The sequence below is a fragment of the Cynocephalus volans genome, chromosome 9, assembly GCF_027409185.1.
Source record: "Cynocephalus volans isolate mCynVol1 chromosome 9, mCynVol1.pri, whole genome shotgun sequence".
In the NCBI taxonomy this organism is placed as follows: Eukaryota; Metazoa; Chordata; class Mammalia; order Dermoptera; family Cynocephalidae; genus Cynocephalus; species Cynocephalus volans.
In genome coordinates this window covers 145,004,857-145,020,789 of record NC_084468.1, presented here as the reverse complement: position 1 = coordinate 145,020,789, position 15,933 = coordinate 145,004,857, and the positions used below count along the sequence as shown (strand labels likewise).

At 35.2% G+C, this 15,933-nt stretch overlaps 1 protein-coding gene across 1 annotated transcript; it reads right to left on the bottom strand.

Moving 5' to 3' along the window:
* Positions 1 to 13,829: 13,829 nt before the first annotated feature.
* Positions 13,830 to 15,200, bottom strand: NPY5R (neuropeptide Y receptor Y5). Its single transcript, XM_063107298.1, has one exon. The coding sequence runs from the start codon at positions 15,198 to 15,200 to the stop codon at positions 13,830 to 13,832; it is 1,371 nt and encodes a 456-aa protein (XP_062963368.1).
* Positions 15,201 to 15,933: the final 733 nt, after the last annotated feature.

Sequence of the window (15,933 nt, the reverse complement as noted above, 5' to 3'; positions counted from 1 at the left end):
AGCTTAGAGCCCTGTCTTTGAATTGTACATGTAGAGAAGAGAGCGTCCCTATCTCCCTGTCTTTGTAGGAGTTTAACCTAGGTGTCTGGCTCCAAGTTGTAGCTATCTGCTTTTCATAAAGATATAGGGCATTTTATTTTGGATAAGGACAGTTAGCTAACCCAGACGTTCCCACCAATACCAAGTGAATTTTGGATGAAGTATGTAGAGCAAATCCTGTGTCACGTCCTCTTACCTATGCACAAGTTATTTATCTTGAGAACACAAGGGTAATGGGGTGCACCTGCTGGGCTATTTTTATAAAAAAGGTGAGATTTGTTTTATTTCTTTACAATCCCTTTAGTAAATTGCCTATGATATGTATTGCAATCTGGCTTAATGCTTATTCAATAATAAAACTGCTTAATTCTTTTCTACCTTTGTAGAGAGAGTTCACCGGGTTGGCAGGAAACATTTTTATTTTCCCCAATGACAGCATTAGGAGTGAGAAGCAATGGGGAAAAGTGATGCAAAATAGTGCAAAGGAAGGACTAAAATTATATCAGCCATCAGACATAAACACAGGGAGCACTTAGTCTTAAGTGTAACCCTTTCAAGAGCTACCTTCATCTCATATTTTGGGGGGACATGTTTTATTTCCCGGCTCCTCGGTTAATGTTTGTTGAGGATTGCTTCCCACTATCTGTCTACTTACCATTGTTCTCAACTCCTATAGCTGCCACCCTCTTTCTACCCCTGGGACTCCCCTGACATGGAGTATAATTGCATTTCATTCATCCCCCAAAGTGGCCACTTAAGCAAACTGCTATATATTGTAGATTTTCCTGAGGAAATGGGATAGAGGATGATGAGGAAGAACGTAACATCGTAGCCTGGCAGAGTCAGCAATTGAAAGCTGAATGTGGTAACCAGCATTTTAAATTTTCTTCCCTATCACAGTGACTTTCTCACCAGCTAACTTTTTCTCTCCTCATGGCTAGACTTACCAATTTGGACCTCCTGTCCCTAGACAAATGGTGATAAAAGCTGTCTAATACATCTGGTTTTGTGTGTGACTACTTTTTGGTCCCCATAGTGTCTATCATTACCGTTTATCTAGGCAGGTACTGTGCTTGGTCCCAATCGTGAGAAAATGAAGCAGTTAGCAGTGTAAGCAAAGCTAAAAAAAATCCCAAATGCAATGAAGAGATGCTAGATATCACATGTGGGAACCCGAGGTAAAATTTGGGCTGGGAACAGGAGACAGTGATAGCAAGAGGCATTTTGGAGAAGCAAGGAGGGAACAGTAGAGAATAATATGCAGGAGAGACTGAGCACGTAAAGAGCTGATGGTTAGACAGGGAGAAGAAAACCCAGAAAATAATTGAAGGACCTCAGTAGAAGCCTAGACTGAAGACTCATAATGTGTTGTGACTGAAGACCCCAGTGTTTCATAGACCATCTTGATTCTCAAACTATATTTAATTATTTCAGAGAAATTATTATATGTCTATTCATAGATATGGCCTTACAAAACTTATTTATTTATCACCTGCTCTGTGTCAAGCACTGAAATAGACACCAAGGATATGGTGATGAATAATTTAGGCAAGTCTCTGCCTTCACTGAGGTTATATTCTAGTGGAATGTTCTCAGGAGATTTTCTAGCTCTCTCTTGTCACGTGTACTCTTAGAGTGAACCCCAAATTACTTAATGTAACTGAAGTTTTTTTTTTAAAACCAATAAACCTAAATAAAACATTCGACAAAGATAAAGAAGTAGAAGTAAATAAATCTCCTTCCTGGAATAGTCTTCACCCTCTATAACTTGCCAGTGTTGGGCAGCTTCCAGGCTTTTACTTATAGGTTGAAGCTTAAGAAATTACTGGTTTTTCTAGGTCAAAATGATTGAGTACTGGCAAATTCATATGGTTAAATTTATTTTTTTATATCTACAGATTAATATAAGAAGAAATCTCTTCTTTAAACCTCCTGTTAAAATTAAAATTGATTTTCAATATGATTACAGGCTTCTGGCTAAATAATCCAAATACCTGAATGAAAGTAAAAAACACCTGAGATAAATCTTCTTGAAAGGAAAGAGTATGAAATAAGAAATTCTGCATGTGGGGGAATAAAATGATATAAACGAAAATTTACACTATAATATATAAATATGTTCAAATGGCATTTTAGAAATATTAACTTGATCTTAGAGGGAAAGGTTAGCATCAAAAAATTACAAAGATGGTGAAAAATTAGTTGGTATAACTCCCCCAGCTGGTTTCTATAGGCTAGAGGAAACACACATCTGGTTCTTTGAATATATGGTTTGTTCGCACCTTGAAGGAAATAAACTGGCATTAGAGATTTTACCAGTCCCTATATTTAATGGCATCACATGAAAACAGTTAAACTATTAAGTCTAAATCTGAGCACTGAAACACGCAGCTCTGTTGGGTCTACCCACAGGGTGATAGGATGGAGTCAAAACAAAAACAACAGCAACAAAAGCAAATCCAAACATGTACTTATTTCCGAACATGAATTTCTCCTTTTCACAAGATCTCTGATCAGTTCAGGACACCTCCAGCCACTACGTTTCATGATGTAGTTGTCACCGATGTTTGGAAGAAACTGGTATCAGAAAAGGCAATGGCTCACTGTCTGAGTACTCTGTGCAAGTTGCCCAGGGTTGGGAGTCTGTTATTTGGCCTGCTGTTCCTGCCCTTGCTGTCATACCAGAGAATTACCCTGAGCAGGAAGTGATCATGAAAATCATTTGTAATTACCAGAAAAGAGAAAATGGTATACTTTAACACTTAACTTATCTAATGTGTAAGTTAAAGAAAATACACAAAAGACTTAAAAAGTAACACTTAAAAGCATAAGGATTAAACAATAATATCATTTCATAATAAAATGAGATAGCCAAGCAGACCGGGGAAAATGACAAATGATTAAAATATAGAAAACATTTTAAAACAAACTCAGTTTAATGGTGAGACCAATATAGGCACAGTAGGAGTTCCAGAAAGAGAGGAAAGAGCAAAAACTGTACATGTAAATGCAAGTACCCAAAAACAATCTTGAAAAAAACAAAGATGGATGACTCACCTCCTGATTTCAAACTTACTAAAAAGCTACAGTAACCAGGATGGCTGGTACTGACATTAAGGTAGAAATACAGATCAACGGAGTAAAATTCAGAGTCTAAAAATAAACCCTTATATTTATGGTCACTTGATTTTTGAGATGGGTGACAAGATAATTCCATAGGGAAGGAATTGTCTTTTTACCAAATATTCCTAGGACAACTGGATATCCACACACAAAATAGTAAAGTTGGATTTCTGCCTCAAACCATATACAAAAACCAACTCGAAATAGATCGTTGGCCAAAATGTAAGACCTAAAACCAGTAAAATATTACAAGAAAACTCAGTAGTCGATCTTTGTGACCTTGAGTTAGGCAATGGTTTGTTAGATATTACAACCAAAGTGTAAATGAGAAAGGAAAGTTAGATAAATTGTACTTTATCAGAATTAAAAATGCTTGTGCCTCAAAGAACACTAACACAAAAGTGAAAAGACAGCCCTCAGAATGAGCGAGAGCATTTGCAAATTCTGTATCTCATGAGGGACTTCGATTTGGAACATGGAAAAAGCTCTCGCAACTCAACAATAACAAATAAGCTAATTTAAAAATGGGAAAAGGATTTGAATAGACATTTCTCCAAAGAAGATATATAGATGTCCAAAACCACATGAAAAGTTGCTCAACATTAGTGATCATTAGGGAAATGCAAATCCAAACTACAGGAGATACTACTTTATGCCAACAACCCCAATGTCCTTCAACAGATACATGGATAAATGAAATGTGGTATATCAATACAATGGAATATTAATTGACAATAAAAATGAGTGAAGTACCATGGATGGAACTTGACGACATTATACTGTTGGATAAAGCCAGCTATAAAAGACACATATTATATAATTCCATTCATATAAAGTGTCCAGAAAAGACAAAACCATAGAAACAGAAAGTAGAAGTTTCCAGAAGAAGGGAGGAGAAAGGGAAATGAGGAGTGACTGTTAACGGGAACAGAGACTTTTGGGGTGATGATCACGTTCTAAAGTTAAGGAGAGTTTTAGTTGTACAGCTCTGGGATTCTACTAAAACACATTGAATTTTGCACTTTAAAAGGGTGAATTTTATGGTCTATTACTTTTATCTCAATAAAGCTTTTACTAAAAAAACAGATCATAACCTGGTTTCTGGAATAAGAGTAAAATGAGTGTCATGCAAAGGACTTTATTTTTTTCTATCAGGCAATTCAAAGCTTTCTGTGGTTACCTGAAAATGACACAGTGAGAATATCAGCTTCTCGTATTGTCCACCATGAAAAATGTAAGCAGTAGGATGCCTTTTCTTTGCACGCCATACTGTTACCTGGCATAGTGTACTCAGGTTAATAAACATACCTATTTTATCAAGAGCCTAAGAGAATACGTTTTTTTAAAAAGTAAATTTTCCAAAGTGAAAAAGGCATAGCAAAGTCAACTGAACATTTCCTTTGGCTTATCTGTGTCATCCTTCCATTGCCCATCCCTATGCCTTTTAATGACATACTAAATTATCGCAGCTTTTATAATATTTGGAAATAGGATAAGAAAATTCCAACTATATATAGGTATCCGAAGTGGTCTGTCTTATTGGAGAATAAGAAGCAGAGAAACTTGGGTTTTGTACACAGAGGCAGAAAGAGTGGACATATATGAGGATACTGCAAAAAGATCATGGAAAGATTTGTATTATCTTTTAATTCAATTTTTTTCACAAACTTTTTGAAGTACCCTCATATTCCTTAAAGGACTTTAGGAATTGAAAGAATCTAAATTCAGGCATTTGCTGCCTACACCCTGAGAGGACCATAGGGAGATCTGAAAAGTGTCACTGCTTCTGGCAGAGACCTCCTATGAAAACAGAGATTGATTCAAATAGAAACACATCTTTTCATTACCATGTTTTAATAAGTCAAACAAGGAAAATCTTTTCCTGATAAGAATCCCATTCTCCTTTAAGAGAAAAATATAAAAAATCAAAATGGGAGGAGGGGGAAATCTGCCATAGTTTTAATCAGGATGAACAATAGAAAAAAGAAAAAAGATGTAGGTAAAGTGATAGAAAAAAATGCAATAAAAGATGCTGGGTTAATTCTAGAAGAAAAGAGGAGAGACAGGTCAATCGGGGAAGAGGACTTCAAACTGGTTATTACTGAGTGTGAGAAGCCAGCGGCTTGAACAGAGACCAGGAACAAATGGTCATAAAGTGCAGGATTATATTGAAACTATTTCGCCTTTTTCTTTTCCATCTCTTGAGTTGCCACCCAAACTCTTAGCTCAGCACAACCAGGGTACTTCAAAAAGTTCACGGAAAGTAGAATTAAAGGATAATCCAAATCTTTTCATGAACTTTTTGAAATACCCTCATATGTATGTATTCACAACAAAGATTTCTATAGAGACTGCCCAAGTTGCTGCTAAATATAGTCATTTTTTTTTTTTTTAAATTTTAGGAGGAGAGGAGTCGGATTTAAATGACCTTTAACAATATTCCTTATATCTCAATAGAGTTTAATTTTTTAATTTTTTTACATTTATACACGATACCTTAAAATAAGTTGAAATAACTTCAAAAATTCACAAATGAAAATTGTATTTTCTGTTTATAGCTGTATTTTAAACCATAACTTTAGATGCAACTGAATATTTATGAAGTTAATAATATAAAAAACAAACAAACAAACAAACGAAAACCTAAAACCTGCTTTCACAGCCTGATGTTTGGAATTGTTTCATTCTACACTTTGGAAGTTCAACTTTTTAAAAGATATTTTTGCATTTTGATTCTAAATATATATATGTTTAGGCTTCTATTTATAGATCACTCTCTCCAAAATTTTACTGTGTTTTTGAATAATCTTTATTTTCAATAAATCAAACACCAAATAAGCCCAATTATTTTCTCATTATAACAATGTTCTTATTAGGTATAGAGATATCTTAATATGCTATATAAAAATTTTAATTAGCGAAAGCAACTTCTAAAGCTGTTGAATAGCATCTTGAGACAAACGTGCAGATTTATCACCATGTTCATTCTCCTTATTAACCTGTAATTTAACACAATGTTCCTTGTGTTTCATATGAAACAGTAGTTCATATTAAACAACCTAAGTGTAATTCTTAAAACAATTACACATTATATAATGGTCAAAATTACCTGTGGTTTACAGGGTTCCACCAAGTGCTTTATCAGCTGACTGACTGTATCACCAGCATGCCCTTCTGGCTTATACTAACCACCCTAACTTTAACTCAGTGTGCACATGGGAACTCAAACCTATTCTGATAAAAGAGAGGAGATGAAATAATATACATTATTTTCATAGACATTTAAACAGCATCTATTAGTGTCAAGTGATTTGAATGGCCCAAAGCACTTCCGTGAGCTTTCTATGGAACCAGTAAGGAAACACTGACCCAAAGCAGTACCAGATAGCAAATGACAAGGTATGCAAATGAGATCATTCATGTAAAGTACCTTCAATGTGTCTGGTAAATTACAAGCATCCATTGTGGAAGCCGATGATGATGATGATGATGATGATGATGATAAAAGAGTACTGCATTTCTTTATCATACTAATTACCAGTATAATGCTTTATAATTGTTAGGTTTCAATTCAACTGTTTAAAAAGAGAGAGAGAGACTAGAGATTGTGCCTGGATTAAGAGAATGGACTGGCACATGGTCAATAACAATGCTGCTGTTTTTGCTTCTCTCCCTCCAGGGAAGACACCGATCTGATGAATCAATGCTATCACCTTTCCCTCCAGAGACCAGAGGCACCTAAAGGTGCCTTCTAAAGAAGCCCGCTGCACGGTGTCCGGGCACCCAAGACTTACCAGAGTTTCCATGCCTGACAAAAACTATTGCTATTCTTGAGGCTTTATCTAAAGGATTAGGGAGTTTAAACGGCAGTAGGTTTTCCCAGCTAGCATCTAAGAAAAGGGTGTGACTTTTGGCGCTAGGAAAGAACCAGTAAATTTAGAATTGTGTGACAGATCTACTGTGACTCTTTGAAATACATACCTACATATGTATATACACAAAGAATAGAGGGAATATTTAAATAAATTATTTACTAAAACGTGTTTGGGAATAAGTAAGTAGTAGGTACACAGGTTGCATATCTGTAAGCCTTTATCTAAAATTCTGGAGCCAGATGTGTTTAGAAAAATATTAATATATTTTTATATTGGATATAAAAATTATATGGATATCTATGCCATATCTTACTTACTCTCCCAGTATGGTCTGTGGTAGCTTTCCATAATCAAAAATATTAATATTTCTGTAGCAAAATGCATGAATATGCCTGCTAAGTGAGATAAATAAAAACCATAATTAGCCTCATGTGAGTTTAGATCAGATCAGGTCGGTGATGATAGATAAAGGATTGTAGACCTGCATGTAGCATGAAATACCAGGAACAAGAAGAATTCTCATGTATAATGTGCAAGAGTACAACTGTAATATTCTGGTATCCTTTTAATATGATCTTCAAAAATGCTTCTATGGTGAATTTGAGAGTAGAGCAAGACTCTGGTCACCATACCTGAAAAAGTTATTTCCTAAATTATTGTCTGAATACCCACTACTAAAAAGTTCAGGCTTTCAACTCTTTTAAGAATGTGTCTGATTTACATTGGATTGTGTCAGTAGCATTAGCCTAGCTCTTGAACAAATTATATGGAGTACAGTAAAACCATTAAAAGTGTTCAAGATGATCTAGGTCCCCTGCTACACTGCCTAGCTCTCAACATTCTACACCTTTAGTAAACCTACTGAGAGAAAGGGAAACAAATCCCATGATTGAGAAACTCTCATGCTTTCAAATGTTCTCTTTATCATTTATTTTTTTTCTGTCAGCCTTACCTGATCTCTGACTTTATTTTTATTACTACTTTTTATCTTTTTAATTTTTTTAATGTTATCACTACATAATGTAAACATTTTTTGTAGCTCTTTACCAATTTCTCCCTAACTCCTCCTTCCTCTCCCCCTTTCTCCTACCTCTGGTGTCCTCAGTTCAGAATGCATGTAACGAGTTCTGCTTCTGTTGTGGTTAAGTAGATTCTATTGGACCTGACCCTCCCACAAATAACAATCATAAATACTGGACCAAAAAAATAAAATGACCCAGAGACAACTTGAAGGGGCTCCCACTGGCCAAACATGGAACTACGTGAGCTTTTTCAATAATGACTATAAAGGCCTTCTTTATAGTCAAAACCCATCAAATGTGTTTAAATCCATGAGTTGACCACTTTCTGACAAGTAGTAAATAAAGAAATAGTATCAAACTTTCATCCTATTTTTCCTAAGAGAACTGTACCATTGGGTAACCAAATAATAGATTTTTAAAAAAGAGTATCTTTTTTCATTAATGTATTTAACCTAATAAATGTAAAAGAAATCATAGAATTAAAACATCACCATTTTTGCAATCCTCAGTGAATTAATGAATTTATATGCATTAAGTATCCATGGTTGTTAACATCATAAAAGAAGACAGGGCAACACAGTCTACTCTCATAGCTAAAGTGATCCTTTTTATATAAGTCAGATTATGTCCCATCTCTGGTCAATATCCACAATAGCTCCTCACTTTACTGAGTGATAGTCGATGTCCTTATGAATGCCTACAAGAATCTGTAAGCACTATCCTTGAGTCAGCTCCTTACCTCATTTCCCTCTGTTGACTGAATTTCTGCTACAGTGATTTCCTTCCTGTTCCTTTGACACTCAAATTGTTCTCTACCTTCAAGGCCCTTGCATTGCCTGTACCTTCTGCCTTGAGTGCTCTGTTCCCTGATAGTCACGTGGCTAACTTCTTCACCTCTTTCAAGACTTTGCATAAAAGTTTTCTTCTCACTGATGGCTCTGGAAACATCCCATTTGAAATTACATCCAACTCTTCTCTCCCTCTTGCCACATGCACACTTCTCGTGACATTGCTCTGTATTTTTCTATATTTCTCTTACCATTACTAGTAATCGTTACTATATTATTACGGGTTGAATTGTGTCTCCCCCAACTCCACCTCACCCCCGTCAAAAACAACATATGCTGCAATCCTAACCTCCAGAACCTCAGAATGTGAACTTATTTGGAAATAGGGTTGTTGTAGACATAATTACTTAGATTAAGAAGAGGATCTACTGAAGTGGGGGGATGGCAATCCAATATGACTGGTGTCCTTATAAGATGAGGGACATTGGGCATGGAAGAACATTATGTGACAACAAAGACAGAGATTGGAGTTTTGCAGCTGCAAGGAAAACCAGAGATTGTGGGCTAACCACAGAAACTAGGAGGAGGCAAGGAAGGATTCTTGTATGGGTTTCAGATGGAGCATAGCCCTCTGGACACATTGATTTCAGACATCTAGTTTCTAGATCTGTGAGACAATAAAAACCTGTTTTTTTAAGCCACTCAGCTTATGGTATTTTGTTGTGGCAGCCTCAGGAAACAATACATGTGTCTGTATACTGTGCCATTGCTATATAATTCACTTTCTACTGTTCTTATTGTTTATTAATTTTCCACCTCCTATCACTGACTCCCTGCCTCTCAGAAGGCAAACTCAAATGAACGGGGATCTTTTTGTTTCGTTTTGTTTACTGATATGTCCCAAGCCCCTAGAAGAGTTCCTGGTGTACAGTGGATATATGCAATAGATATCCATTGATTAGAATAATCCTCACAGGTATTTCTTCATCATTTAATCATTTTGGTTGCTCTTGGTGCTTTCCCCAGCTTTTTTTTTTTTTCCATCTAATATTTTATTACCCACAGTAGCAACAAAGCTAGAAGGAATAATTTAAATAACAACTAAAACTCAACATCTCTTCCTAAATTAAATATTTTTAAATTGTTACAAAATGGGATTGATTGTTCACAATTTCATCTCCACTTATTTCCCCTAGCCATGGTTTTGTGAAGGTGCTATTAAAAAAGTAATCAAATCAAACCCCAGGAGAGAATAGAAAAAAAGTTAGCTAATTAGCCCTTGAGCAATGGAAAGTTGTCTGAACGTAAAGTATTTAACTCACCAGTCTTCATGGAAGAAATTATTATTCATAATAATCTTTGAAAACCATTAATCCCCATCTTAATGACTTCTGTCCACCAACCCATTCAAACTTCTCAACTTTCAATTATTAAGAACTTGCAGTCATTTCTGGTTAGGGAAGACAAATTGCTTCCTTTGAGTTCAATAGTTTAAGAGCCTCAAATTAGTTTATTTAGTTTAACTAATCTATCAACAGCCATAAAATCTGTGAAGTTTGACAGTTATTGTACGTTTGCTAATGTAGGTAACTCTAACAGGATAAAATATTTCTCATGTATTTAATTTGCCCTTATCAGTGAGATTTTCCCCCCCTGCAGCCACTAACAACCAACCTCGAAATTGATTGCTTTAGTGAAATTGTGAATGCCGATTAGGTCAGTCTTCAGCTTAGACTTTTTTCTTTTTTTCCTTCCTTGCTTTTTCTTTTCCTTTTCCATTTTCTTTTTTCTTTTCTTTTTTTGTCCATGGTGAGACGAAGAAGAGAAATAGGGAGAAGGTTTTAATCATAAAAGCTTTCCTTTCCAAAAGCAAATTTTGATGTTCTGAACATGGCTTTACTATAAGGTACAGTGTGGAGAAAAAGGAAGATATTCAGGGGGGATATTCTTAAAAGGCAGAAAAAAGTAGAATCTAAGGATTCTAAAAAAAAGATGAAAAAGAGAAACACAAAAGTGAACCAAGTTTCTTCAATTTTTCCATCAGCTATCATATAAAAACCTGGAAAGTGCACTCATATAGCACCAGATGGATTAGAGGAAAGCTATAAGCAGAGAGAGCTTATGACCAGATTCATATTTTAAAGTCTGAAAGAAGACTAAAAATCAGAGTGCTATTGTACCAAAGGGAGGTAAACACGACAGAGTAGATATGTCAGCTTACCATGTTCGGGCAGAGAGGAGGCTTGGGTAAGCCCAAGCTGTCTGTCTCAGTTCTACGTGACCTATGTGAGAAGCAGAATTTCGTAAGTTTCTGCAGAGTTCCCAGTGATGAATGTGAAATTCCCAGACTTGAGAAGGAGCAGCATCACTGACTGCACAGCAAGAGACACAAGGAACTCAAAAATCTCAATAGCAAAAACCAAATAACCCAGTTTGAGCAAGGGAGCTCAATAGACATTTCTCAAAAGAAGACATACAAATGGCCAATAGTATATGAAAAAATGCTCAATATCATTAGTCATCAGGGAAATACAAATCAAAACCACACTGAGATACCATCTCACCCCAGTTAGGCTGGTTACTAGCAAAAAGACAGAAAATAACAAAGGCTGGCAAGGATGCAGATAAAAGGGAACCCTTGCACACTGTTGGTGGGAATATAAATTAGTACAGTCATTATGGAAAACAGTATCAAGGTTTCTCAAGCATCTACAGATAGAACTATCATAGGATCCAGCAATCCCACGACTGGATATATACCCAAAGGAATGGAAATCCTCATATTGAAGGGATAGCTGCACCCACATGCTTATCACAGCTCTGTTCACAATAGTTAAGATATGAAATCAAGCTAAATGTCCATCAACAGATGATGGGATAAAGAAAATATGCTACATATATAAAATAGAATACTACTCAGCCGTAAAAAGAATGAAATTCTGCCATTTGCAGCAACATGGATGAGCTTGGAGAAAATTATATTAAGCGAAATAAGGCAGGCACAGAAAGAGAAATACTGCATGTTCTCACTCATATGTTGGAGTTAAAGAAAGATAATGAAACAAAACAAACAAACAAACAAAAAACAAATAAATAATAACAATAAATTGAACTATTACAAAGAGAGAACTATGGTTACTAGAGGGGGGGGAAGGAAAGAAAGGAGGAGGGATAGTGAAAGGCTGATTAATGGGCAAAAAAGTACAGTGAGAGTGGAAAAATAAGTACTATCGGTGTGCAGTCGACCCAGAAATCTATAATCAATAATGGTTTCCTGCATGTAACTAAATGTATAGTAGAGAGGAAGTCAAATGTGCACATCACAAGTGATTAATTTATGCTACGATGAATAGGTTAATTACCCTGAATAGATCAGCACACAATGCATACATGTATTGAGGTATAACTCTGTACCCAATAAATACGTATAATCAATATGTTTCAATAAAATTTTTTTAAAATAATAATTTAAAGGATAAAAAAAAAAAAGCTTGGGAGACATGACTGAGACTCAGTCAATGAGAGTTTAAGTCAATGGGAGTTTAAGTCCCACCATGGAAGGAGGGGTGGGATTCAGGGGCTGGATACTCAGGCCCTAATCTTGCTGAGAACAGACTGTATGTACATTATATAGCAGAGGAGGAGACTAATGTGACACGGAGAACAGACAACTGGATTTGGGCAGGATCCAGCATCATTTCCCCAGGGCATGAGATCACATCAACATCCTCTGTGTACAGATATCATCAAGGAAAGGTGGAAAGGGGCAGAAAAAATAACTAAAAAACCATAGAGATTTTGGACTTTTAATTGATTAAATATTTTCCAGAATTACCTACTACTGGCTGAACTAAAAGGATTTTGTTTGCCTGTTTTGTTTTGTTGTTGTCCTTTATGAACAGGAATCAAAACAAGGAAATGTTTAACTCAGTTATAGGAACTGAAGATTTTGCACATCTGAGCCATATGTGCAAGTACTCTGTTTTTTTCAGGGGCTCAGTTCTTTAAAAAACCCTGCTAAAACAAAAAAATCCCCAAAAAGTTCCAATAATTAAGATTGACCTCTATTTGGTAGGATAGCATATGAAACTTTAATACTGAGACAGCACATAGGATATTATTCATTGTACATTTTGTTCAAAAATTAACTAATCTTATTTTCTGTGGACACTTTAAGTATTCTTTAAAATTATTTAGTAATTGAAAATACAGATACTTATTTAGACTTCATATTTTAGAATATAAAAAGTGTATATGAAAACAACCTTTATTTGATAATGTGTAATGTTGTGATATAAATCTAGAAAAGATTTAAAAACTATCTTTATTTGGTAAATTAATTATGTATTACTGGGACAGTGGAGTTAAATGGACAATTTGACCAATTCTTAATAATAGTAAATAAGCATTTTCTTATAGGATTTCCAAAACTGTACCCAATGTTTAAAATTATAGTCATGATTTGGACATATATTTGTCATTTAGTTATGATTTTCAGGGCATACTAAATGTTTTCTGTGATTTCACAAACTAAACACTAATAAGCCTGTGGAGTAAAAATGAAGATAGATAAATAATAGGAATTTCTCAAATTTGAAATTAAATATTCCTCAGAAAAATATTTTTGGTTATTATAGTTTTGGACAAAAGTACTGAGTTGGTTAGATATGACTTTTATTTTAAACAAAAAATACAACTGATTTATTTACAAGACAACATGAAATGGAAGGCAATGCAATCACTTTTTAAAATAAAATTACAGACCGAATTGACACCGACTTTGGACAACTAAATAAGTTAATCATATTATAACACATTAAAATTATCTTCCATATATTATAAACTGACATTCAAATCCAGAACTCTTTCACATAAATTAAATTCCATATGTTAACAAAATTTGTTTATTATACATACATAGTTATCAGGAATATATTTTAGATTATCCCAACGTTTGTTCTTTCCTCGGTAAACAGTGAGAATTATGACATATGAAGACAGTGTATAAGAGCCATTAAGTCAGTTTTAATCTCATTATTAAGAAATCCATATAGAATTGGATTAAGACAACAGGACATCATGCCTAACAAATGACAAATGCAATACACCAACTTGAAATGCCTGTTTGAAATAAGGTTGTCATTAAAATCAGTTACCACATGGAAAAGGTGTAGCGGCATCCAGCTGACGGCGAACACTAATATCAATATGGTCAATCTGTAGAAAACACTTCGAGATCTCTTTTTTATTCTTGTGACAGAACGTTTTACTTTCGTTTCAGGAACATCTGAGTTTTCTTCAGGTTTCATCTCAAACCAGGTAGGGACCCCTGGTATGAACTTACTGGAGGAAGAGAGCTGACTTCTCACAGGGCCAAAGTCTCCTGGAAGCGTTCTCAAATAGTTCTCCTGAGAAGATCTTGTTGGAGCAGGTAACACACATGCCGTCTTCTTACTGTATCTTCTTCTTTGTTTTCTGAGGAACGAGTAACTCCATTTACGGCTGCTGGAGAGTTTCACTGGAGACTCAGTCTTTTTGGATGGATGAAGAGTTAAGTTGATCATCTCATTTTCTTCTAGTCTGTTTTCTTCGTTGGGCAATCCACAGCTTATACTCCTGCAGACACTGGTATGACTTACAGTTAGACAAACCAAGGGGAGAATATACTGGACTAGCAATAAAGAGATAGTAAAAGCAATTCTATATGAATCAGACGGCCACGACTCAACACATAAATACCTGCTGCTCAGCAATGCCGAACCAAATGTTTCCTGAAGTTCCACAAGACTGTGAAACACTGCAAGGGGAGAACAAATCACAAAACCTAGTGTCCAGACAGTAGCTATCAGGAAGTAGCCGTGGTTTGCTGTTAAATTATTAGATATAGGACGTTTTATCATATGATACCTGACAATGGCAATTGATATTAAAATTAACGTGGAAGCCAGAACTGACACACACTGAAGGAAAGGCATAATGTGGCACATGATCTTGCCAAACATCCACCGATCTAGCAAGACAGAAGACAGTGTGAAAGGCGAGCAGAATAGCACAACCAAGATATCAGAAAAGGCCAAATTTCCTATGAGGAAGTTTACTGTAGTCTTCTGGTTACGCTTTTTCATGAGAGCCATTAAAATAAGTAGATTCCCCATAAAACCGAGAAGACTTACAAATGTATAGAGCCCAATAAGAAAATACTGTAAGTCGTCAACGCTGCTTTTATAGTCATCCCAGACAGGGAAATCAGAATTGTGAGTGGCAGCAGTATTATTTTCTGTGGTAAGTGTCTTGTTATAATAGTCCTTGAGCTCTAAATCCATATTATAGTTCTGCTTGGAAAAAAGAGACATTCGTTAGCAACATGAAAAAATAATCACATGAATACTATAAGTTAATCTATTCAGAGGGAAACTAAATTTTACAATTTTATCCCATTACCTTATTAAATCTCCTAAGAAAGTTTAGTGAGGTCTTGGCTTCCAAGAGTGGTGAAAATATCAGCAATTACAAACACAGTATGTTTAAGTCTATTGTCATTTTTATGTTAAAGTACAAGACCTTATTTTTAAAAAATTTATGTAGGAAATACTGTAAGAAAAGGAATGTAAATAAGAATTACATGATACATAATTTGCAACAGCTCATTAATATTATTCTCTAGTCAAGATTCATGAAACGTTGTATAGTCACATAATATTACCTGAAAAATCATTTTTTTTCCTACCTGAGTCAAGGCCAAACTTAAAAGCCGTCTGTTCTAAAGTATTCCATACTCTACTCAATTAGATGTGATTTCCTCTTCAAAACTCCCATAATTGTCTGTCTGTAGCTGTCTGATGCTACATATCGCAATCTGCTTTACAGTGCAATTATAATGCCTGCTAGTCTATCTTACTGGTTTATAATTAATGGAAAAGCAGAAACTGACCCTTACTCACCATGGTATCCATCTAAATACATGGCATAATAACTTCACCAATGGTGTTAAATATTTATGGGAGAATAAAAAATTCAAACAAAAATCTAGTAACCTAAATATTATCTAGTTCATGCAGTGTTCAAATTTAAGGTTCTTAAAGTGTA